The sequence below is a fragment of the Sinocyclocheilus rhinocerous genome, unplaced genomic scaffold (assembly GCF_001515625.1).
Source record: "Sinocyclocheilus rhinocerous isolate Xijiao unplaced genomic scaffold, SAMN03320098_v1.1 scaffold265, whole genome shotgun sequence".
NCBI lineage: Eukaryota > Metazoa > Chordata > Actinopteri > Cypriniformes > Cyprinidae > Sinocyclocheilus > Sinocyclocheilus rhinocerous.
In genome coordinates this window covers 14,121-24,426 of record NW_015645861.1, presented here as the reverse complement: position 1 = coordinate 24,426, position 10,306 = coordinate 14,121, and the positions used below count along the sequence as shown (strand labels likewise).

General features: G+C 36.9%; 1 protein-coding gene across 1 annotated transcript in view; it reads left to right on the top strand.

Moving 5' to 3' along the window:
- Positions 1 to 47: 47 nt before the first annotated feature.
- mctp2b (multiple C2 domains, transmembrane 2b) overlaps positions 48 to 10,306 on the top strand; it is a gene marked incomplete at its 3' end in the record, with an annotated part of 22,743 nt that continues 12,484 nt past the window's right edge. The window contains exons 1-4 of the mRNA XM_016510783.1: positions 48 to 203; positions 5,070 to 5,607; positions 6,860 to 6,922; positions 8,190 to 8,310. Coding sequence (XP_016366269.1) covers positions 5,161 to 5,607; positions 6,860 to 6,922; positions 8,190 to 8,310 — 631 coding nt within the window. The remainder of the gene's footprint in view (positions 204 to 5,069; positions 5,608 to 6,859; positions 6,923 to 8,189; positions 8,311 to 10,306) is intronic.

Sequence of the window (10,306 nt, the reverse complement as noted above, 5' to 3'; positions counted from 1 at the left end):
TATCTAGTAATGAATCATGCTAATCGCTTTTCTGCTCACTTGTTGTATTTCGGTAGCTCATCAGTGAAGTCTTGCTGTATTACTCATGTCACTCGTACTAGAGTAGCAAGTTAGTGAAAGCACTGCTGTGAACACATGAGATGTTTTCTCTTTGATCCAAAACGTCGTTGGTTTAAAGGAAATGGATTAAACCCTGAGCTCAGGTAGGAATACTTCTGTTACAGTGATTTATTCAAATGAATGTCTATATATTCAAATAAATGAAAACGAAATGTTTCAATGTTGAATCATCTACCTGTTGGGACTGTCCCACAAGTGAATGTGCATGCATTTGATTGCTGTTAATTCATTTCCATTTCCAATGTGTCTTGCAATTTTTGTTTAGCCTACTTTATTTTGTTAACACTCCTTCCATATTGTGCAAATATTAGGACAGACAGATATGATCCAGCATAATGCATCTGTTTGTTTCATAACTGCTGCATTCTTCGCATTTTCAGTTGTCACTTTGCAGACAGTATTAGATCCTTCTTTGTGGAAGTGAATGTTGTTTCATTGTTTGTGTTGTGGGAGGGACAATGTGTAATAATCTTTTGTTAATTTGTCTTCAGTAGGAAAAAATAATATTGTGTTGACACATTCCTTTGTGAGTTTAAAAAGCTAAAAATATTTTCTTGTGCTTGGAATTCTCTTACATTACCTTCCTTTTACAGAGCACTATAACAGGTTCCCATGAAAAGGCATTGGTCAAAATGTGTGGGAACCAGATGGATGGATAGACAAGCAGATATTCTGGGCTATATTTGAAAATGCACAGTGCATCCATTGGATTTATTTTGCTTTATGTTATCCTTAGTATCTAGACATAGCAACCATATATGGAGGAAACTAGACAAACTCAGGTGTGCACAGATGGATTGTAAATATCATATAGCATTGCTCTGACAGCTGTATGTGGCTCTAGACTCATTGTACTGCTGGGACTGTACAAGTCAATGAAGTGATAATACTGATGGCCAATGGATCAAACAGAGGAAGTGTGTTTGAAGCATTATAAAAGCCGCATGGATGCCATTTGGACCACACCACCTTAACGGTTAGCTCAAACCCAACTTTTCGACCAGCTTTATTGACTTAAAAGTTAATGATTATATGCAGTTTGGGTAAGTGGTTGTATCTCACGCCTAATTTAGCTGATGTTGGTGTGTCTATTGTGCTGGATATCAGTATAGCCACAGATCGTCTTTTATTGGTTGCCATATTTGAAATGTTTTTCAGTGTAATCCAACATTTAGGATTTTTAAACACTGATTTCTTAGAATTAGCCTTTGACCAAGAGATTGCATTTGAAGTTATGTTATCATTAACTTCAAAGTGAAAGTGTTCATGAAATCTGATGTAAATAAACTTTTGCAATATTGGGTATTTTCTGAAATTTGATTGTAAAATATCGTAGTTACTGAACTATAGTTATAGTTGTAAAAGTAAAAGTAATATATTGATAGTTCCTCAAAGTGTCATCTCAAATTATCAGTATAGTTTAGACTTCAGGATAACATACGGTGCAAGAGTCAGACAGATTCGAAACTTGCTGTCTTGTATGTTAATCTAAATCAAACTATTTAGCATGATAGTTTTGAAGTAATTTTGACACAGACCAAGAATTATCTGTGGTGTTTCTCAAAAGCCACCACTGTGATATTTACCTAGCCATTTCCTCAAACTTGTTAGCTGGCTGTAATCCAGTCCATGGCTGTAGTGGGAGATGCGTCCCAGACAGGTCAAGTTTTTGTAAAAATTTCTAGTGTCGCAAAAGTGAGACAGATTTTGAGGATACTCGGCATGTAAGCATAATATCCTGAATCTTTAAATCTTAAGTTCATGTTCACAGTATTTAAACCCATAAGAGGATTATGCAGCTATTGCTTTTTAGAAATGATTTATATATACCTACACACTATTACACTGCATATATGCCATTACTCCAGTCTTCAGTGTCACATGATCCTTCAGAAATCATTCATTTGGTGATTTAAGAAACATTTATTATTATTGATGTTGGAAACCGTGAAAACCGTGATACATTTTTTTCAGTATTCTTCGATGAATAGAAAAAAAACAGTAGAACAGCATTTATTTCAAATAGATTTTTTATGTCAATGTCTTTACTGTCATTTTTGATCAATTGAACTTGTCCTTGCTGAATAACAGTAATTAATTTTGGAGAAAAAATCTTACTGACCCCAAACATTTGATAGATAGATCTATCTATCTATCTATCTATCTTATCTATCTAATGTTTGGGGTCAGTAAGATATATATATATATATATATTGTATATAGGCTGTACTGTGTAGCAACTGTAATAGTAATAATAATAAAAAATAATCTTAATGATTAAATTGCTGTACTTGGTTGGCAAAGCTCGTCATCTCAATAAATCTAGACATTGCTTTTTATGACTTACACACAACACACATTTGGCCTATTTTGATAAGTGCAGCTTAAAGGATTAGTTTTCAACATGTTATACTCTCTAGTTCCCGAGTGTTTGTGCATTTGAAATATTCTGGTATGCTATTTTTTTTCTTCTCTTCTTCGACTACAAGCATTGCTGCTGAAGGTGGTTATAGTGTGTTCTGGCTTTGGGTGCCTACCTACAAACCAAAATCAAAGTCAAAAAAGCCCATCCCAAGTCTTTCTGTCATCATTTGCCAGGTGGCGTTTGTGACGCAGATGACACAATAGCATCTCAATTGATCATCATTTGCATCATTCATGTCTGCTCTGAAGTTTAATTCTTCATTGGGTCAGGTTTGTTTATATCCCTAACCCTATAAGCATGAGCAATAATAATAGTGATGCTTGCCTTAGCAAACACCTGTGTCACCTGTGTCTCTTTTCCATTATCACTGATGTGTGAAAAAACCCTGATGTGTAGCTGTAAAGTCAAATTATGCTTCCACACAAAGGGAGGCAGAGGGATGAGCTTGTGGCTTGAATTACACCCACAACATGTTAGGCCTGTTTAAAACAAATGAAAGATGACTTTAGAGAAATCAGGTCTGAGGTGACAGTATTGGCCATGAATCATAGTGCAGATTTATGGAAACCTCAAACATGTACGTTCTTAATTGATTGTTCTCTCCTCAGCTGAAAAAGAAACTGAAAAAAAAATCAATATATAGGCACAGCAAATGTTTGGTCACTTATAGATGATTAACATATCTGCTACATTGTTTTAGGATAGGCTTCCCAGCACCTCTAACAAAACATAATTGTCTCTCAAGATATGTGTCTTAACCATATGGTCAAAACCAGTCTTAAGTCGCTGGGGTATATTTGTAGCAATAGCCAAAAATACATTGTATGGGTCAAAATTACTGATTTTTCAAAAATCATTTGGATATTTCATGTTGGAATTCATGTTCCATGAAGATATTTTGTAAATTTCCGTTAAATATATACTGTATGTATTATATTATATTTTTCAAACTGCTAAAATGACTGGATTACAGAAAACTTTGTAAAAAAAAAAAACGGTTTCCTTATATCAAGATGTGGCACACCCATGAAGTTAACATGAAGTAAGTCTCTTATCATCCCAACAAATTTGCTACCATATTTACTCTATATATATGTGACCCTGGAGCACAAAACCAGTCTTAAGTCGCTGGGGTATATTTGTAGCAATAGCCAAAAATACATTGTATGGGTCAAAATTATAGATTTTTCAAAAATCATTTGGATATTTCATGTTGGAATTCATGTTCCATGAAGATATTTTGTAAATTTCCTATTGTAAATATATTAACTTAATTTTTGATTAGTAATATGCATTGCTAAGAACGTCATTTGGACCACTTTAAAGGCGATTTTCTCAATATTTCGATTTTTTTGCACCCTCATATTCCAGATTTTCAAATAGTTGTATCTCGGCCAAATATTGTCCTATCCTAACAAACCATACATCAATGGAAAGCTTTTTTTATTCAGCTTTCAGATGATGTATACATCTCAATTTCGAAAAATGTACCCTTATGACTGGTTTTGTGGTCCAGGGTCACGTATACAGTATTTATGTGTATACTATGTAAATATTTTAAATTACTGTACGTTTATTATGCATGCAGCTTTAATGAAATGCTGTATGTTTGTATTAATTGAGAGACTTCATGAAATGTTTGTACCACAGGAGCATTTAAAAGGAACTATGAATGGAAAAGTAACAAATGTTTGCTTTAATGGCAGATCAAGTTGCATAAAGGAACATGCAGATTGACACGTGTCAGTTTAAACAAGGTTTATTGATATTACAGTCTGCTGATATTAACAGTCTTTACAGCACACTGTATTTATGGTCATCTGACACGACACGTTTTCCACAGGTGAAAGTAACCATGATATTTTTCATATTCAGTTGTCTTTACCTACTAATACTAGCAAGTCAGTGCATGTAAGCCTACAACCATTTTTCTGTTAGTTTTGCATGAAATTATTTTCATATAATCAAACTGCTCCCCTTGAATTCAGACTTTAAAGAAGAGACCGATTTAGTCATAAATAACTTGAATGTACTTTTGCAAATCAATAAACAAGGCGACTAGGCGAGGGGTGGCTAGATGACTTGGTGACATCACATGAACAAGGAAAGTGATTAAATTGTACTTTATTTTTTTGAATTACTTATTTGTGATTGTATTTATTTGCACTGATTAATCATTCCAAAGTCCTTTTAAGGCAGGTTAGTTTATCTAAAAAACTACTTGGTAAGATTATGCTTCAGTAACATATTTCAAATCAACAATAGACTCTAACAGGGAACACTACTTTTGCAACTCGAACACTAACAGGTATGGAATCCTAAATGTAGCTTCTTAGGCTCAAATCACTAGACTTTCATTCCAACTGCCACAAATACCAATTCTCTTCTTTATTTTTCCATGAGTGGTCAATCAACTCCACTTCTTGCATTCATTTTAAGACCAGGAGCATGTGCTGTGAAAGTAAATAGGGTCAGTTTTGTGACATTTTTGTGTTTAATTTACTTTCTCGTATTGTCCTTGCAGGTCTTGGACACAAGCCAGCTCTATGTGAGAGAGAGGCCTTTGCAACCAACTTTGCGAAATCCACCTAAACACACACTCCAACGCTCTTCTCATGGAGGACAAAAAGTCCATGATTGGCAGTTTGCGCCAAAAAGCCAAACTCTTCCGATACTCGCGGGTTGGCAGCGACAAAAACCCCAACAAGCCAGAGGTGAGGGAAGAGCGCTTGTTGGACCAGCGGATGAACACGTCTATGTTGGACGTCCTGCAGAGGAGTCGAACGTCCTCCCTAAAACGCTCCGCCCACCAGCAGCCAGCTGACCTCAGGACGTCCACGGCTTGCAACAGTAGCCCAACCACCCCCCTCAGCGTGACTCTGCGAAAGAAAGGGGGCGGCACCGGCCTCGTCGATTCGCTGGACTCGACCGGCTGGCCGTCGCAGGAGTCAGTCACTGATGCCCCGTGTGAGGAGCACAACATCTCCAAATCCACAGATGAGATGGATCAGGTGCTGCGTTTGAGGGACACACCGCTTGCGTCATCAGAGAGCCTGGCTGAGGTAAAACGTGCCAGTGATCTTCAGTTGGGTTAATCATCAAAGGAGGGAGGAAGTTTTCTGTGACTGCTTTTTCTGCTTTTTCTGGGCAACATCTAGCAAGATTGTGTTACGCGAACCTGTTTGCATTTGATGCTTTTGGTGAACTTAGTACTTCCTTGTGTTCTTTTCATTTTTATCAACTGCATATTTCATGAAGATCACACAGAAAACTTGCTTTTTTTATTGAAATGGTTTGCAATTGCATGCATTTCTGGTAGCTTTCATTGCATTGGCATGCTGTTAGGATTTTAATTGAAATGAAAAATCTTTCATTCAAGTTAGACAATGCACAGTTTTTCACCGTCTTCTATTTTGCCTACTCACCTCCAGAGAACAGTGCAAAGCATCTCTCTATTGTGAAATGCAGTTCCTCTGAACACTAGCAAGTCATCACTGCAGGAACTTGTCATAACATTTCAAAGCCCTAGAATGTGGTAACACACATTTAGAGCAGACTGGTGCTTCTCCATTTGTTTAAAATGCAAATGGGCACCCGGGAAGTGTCAAGCTACATTTACGGTACTGTATGGCACCAAAAATAACACACAAACGGAGATCTTTCATGGTGAGGTGGAGGTAGATGTTTACTAGTTATGTAACGCTGCTTCCTTTTGCATTGGTGATCTTTCTCTTTAATCTTAGTAGAGTTATCATATTTTTTGATGCTTGGATGCTGGATAGTATGCGAGAATATTTGCCTTTACGGGTGAGTCAGCTACTCGTTTTTCAAGGTGATTTGGCTTGTAATACCTTAAACACAGAATCACCTGATGTTGAAAGATTAACTTGGGATTTTCAGTGAGGAAGAAAAACCCTACACTGTGCTTTGTTTTTATTAAAAGAACATGATCTTTAAAAGCTTTTCGAATAAGCTATTTTACAAGTGTGTTATATTTAAGTAATGTATGCATTTTTGAGGTTTCCTAGCAGTGGAAACTTTAATTCCTCAAGTTCTTTGTTTATGTGGCTTAGCATTCATTCTCCCTGGGGCTAAGGAATTTTTAAGAAAGATGATCTTCAGTGTTATTCTAGAAATATGTTCCATGAAATTAGAAGTCACCAATACAAAAGAACTGTTTTTGACTACTAGAGACTGACTTTAGATAAATGAGGAAATTTCTTTACACCATTGATTCATGAATTAGTAGCTTTTTTATCATATCTAGAAAAGTATTTCACTCTTCCATTTGTTTTGTTTGTGTTTGGGAAACAGAAGCCGCATTTGAACAGAAATGGTTCAGATACGTTCTCCATACATGACAGTGAGCACAATAATGTAAGTATTAGCATGTTTGGTGTGTGTGTGTGTGTGTGTGTGTTATTTTGTTGTGTTTAAGTCTACTATTACATGATATCAGAGGACGTTTAGTAGAATACATGCAGCTGACATTGTACTTTAAATGTCCCTGAAATGGACCAAACTGTGCGTAATAGTGTTCTTTTTCCAAAGCTGACATTGAAGGCTCAAAGTTTGCTTCCTGACCATGTGAAAGTTGCATAAAACAGCATTTTACCTTGGTAGTTCTCCCTAGTACTAGATTTTTATGTGGCAAGGATGGAACAATATTGCGCCCTTCACTTGCAGAACGCAAGCTTCTAGAGGGCACATACGTCTGAAGTAATGAATTTAGATAAAGGGGTGCAGAGCCAGTGGTGGTTTTGTAGGCAAACATTAATGCCTTGAATTTAATGCGAGCAGCTACTGGTAGCCAGTGCAAATTGATGAACAGAGGTGTGACGTGCATTCTTTTCGGCTCGTTAAAGACTAATCTTGCAGCCACCTTCTGTATTAATTGTAAAGGTTTGATAGAAGTGGCTGGAAGACCTGCCAAAAGAGCATTGCAATAGTCCAGCCTGGATAGAACAAGAGCTTGAACAAAGAGTTGTAAAGCATGTTCTGAAAGAAAGGGCCTGATCTTCCTAATGTTGTATAAAGCACATCTGCAGAACCGGACAGTTTTAGCAGTGTGGTCTGAAAAATCTTATGGTTGATGTGCCTCATTGCCTCATGATCTCCCTTTTTGTTTTTATTGTATTTTTCATCAAATTAATGCAGCCTCGGTGAGCATAAGAGACTTTCAAAAATCAAAAAATTTTTTTACTGACCCCAAACTTTTGTATGGTAGAGTAAGAAAAAAATCAATCGGAATTCATATGCAAATAACACACTGACTTTTTAGCAATTCGATTGTGAATAATGAATAATAATACTATTAGTGTTAGTCAATGGGAGAAAGTTAAAAAAAATTATGATGAAGTAGTAAAAAAAGAAGTAAGGGGGTAAAGCTACATGTGAGTAGTACTATATAAAGAAAGTGTATATTTGAGATGGTGTAACTAGTCACCACTTCTCTATTTGTTCACTATTTTTAATGACCATTTATGTTTTTTCAGTTCCCTAAATTGATCAATTAATATGAGTTCCTAAATGACAAAATTGCTGCTGTCTCTGCTTGACATGTCATGTCACACTATCCAGATATGACTCGTATAAAAATTTGTATTCTCTCATATATATATATATATATATATTTTAAAATCAGATTCTGGACATGAAGACAGAAACAGCTGGAGTGAATGAGCATCAGAGGGAAGCTCAGAGAACGTACCTGCTCACTATATGCCTGAAGGAGGGCCGTGGACTGGTCATTAGAGACCGCTGCGGTGAGTGTCAGATATCTGTGTATAAACGCAACACACCCTGAAACGCTACACACAGCCCTATATTTTAATAACAATCAGTGGTTTTTGTATTAGTGCTTATTTGTTAAAGGTGTACCCATCAGCGGGAGTTAACACAGCAGAATGCGTTAACGTGATGTGTTTTCGCCAATATCAAAATATTTCCTTCCGGAGTTTACTGTGTAGAGACAAATTGTAAATAAGCTTTCAAAACATTGCTTTGTTTGTTTGAGTGGTCCAACATGTCTGCTACTGAATTAACCAATAGCGTGAGTTCAGGGTAGCACTATTTCTAACAACCCATTTAGCAGGGAATTGACTTATATGTCTGAGGTTGGAAGCTCGTTATTTTCAAATCATTATTTTTGCGGTTTTGTTGAGTAACAGTAGTGGCATAGAAATTATATACGTCACCTTTAATTATATTAAATATTAATAAAAAACGATAAAGTGATAAGTGAAAGTATGAACGCTAGCAAACATTTTAAATGATCAACCGGCTTTGACAGTGACAGTGTTACTAGGCTTTAAATGAACTTTATCACTCTTTGATCACTCAGCTTTGCTTTAGTTGACTGCTTTAACACCAGAACATGTGCATTACTTTCATACTTGAGCCAACATTCCTCTCGGCACATTTAAACCTGTCTGCAGCCACACCTGCATAGATGCAAGACACACCTTGAACCTTCAAAACACACTATTGACTTTACTGGCACATGAGGTACTCATCTAAGACATGTAAAAACACAGACAGGTGGAGACTAGGATATGCATTGGTATACTTCCTCTTCCCGAGTTCATTTACTGCTGTTTATTGTGTCTGTATTGCGTCATTGCTACGTGGCACATTGAACAAGCTCTTTTCCTGTTTATAACCCTGTGTATTTTGCTTTAATTTCATGATTTGTGGTCGTAGGCCTGTTAGGCTTTTTCAAAGCTATCCTGTTGTTACGTTTTCTCAAGAAGGCGAAACCAATCTTAATTGATCCTCCTTTAGAAAAAGACTGTTAGAAAGATTAGGATACTGTTACTGACGTCTTTCCTCCGTTCGTTTATTGGCTGTTTTCATAGGCGTGTCTATTATATAAGAGAAGCTTGAGATTTTACAGTGAGTATTTGCATGTTATAGTCGGTGTTTGCACACCTGCCTTTATTGTGGATGATATAGTCACTTATTACACGGCTCTGTGGAATACTTGATTCTGATTGGTCAATCGCACCATCCAGCGGTATGTTATTCCCAGATAACAACCGCCAAATTGAATAACACACCGCTCATCCGGGTACTACGAGTTATCTTGACCGGTACTACTTATATGCTTAACGAGTCACTCCGCTATCGTTGACTGTCTGGCGCCATCTTGTGACTGAAAACACTTAACCACCGCGTGTTACAATGGAATGTTCTTTGTTCCCTTTGGTTTTTGCCTTATTGTAGTGATGGCGAGATGAAGCCTTATGAAGCATTGAAGCTTTTCAAGGCTTTGTGCCAGTTAAGGCTTAGAAATAACGGTGAAGGAAAAAAATCTATTTCCACATAGACTAATCTATTTATATGAATATAATGTGTATTTCATAATGATTGTATAACATAATACAACATAACGGTGTAATAAACGTATTGGCTTGTAATGAATGGGGCTATCAAATGTGTGTAAATCAAGTCTTTGCTCATAATAGGCAGGAGGGCCAATATTATTAGTCTAAAACTGGAAAGTGGCTGAGTTTAACAGGGCAGAGGACTGTGAATTTACAAGATTCGAACCGCTTCCTGAACCAGTCTGGCTAAGCGAGGCTTTGGACGTCATCAATTACGTCATTGCTCTAAAGCAATTCAAGTCTCGATAAACGCTTCACTGAAAGCTGCCGGGATTTCTCGACACACGCTCCGAAGCCTCGGCACAGAACGTAACATCACTACTGTTCATGCTACGTCAAGTCTGTTCAAGTCAAGTCTCTGTTTGGATTATGTTTG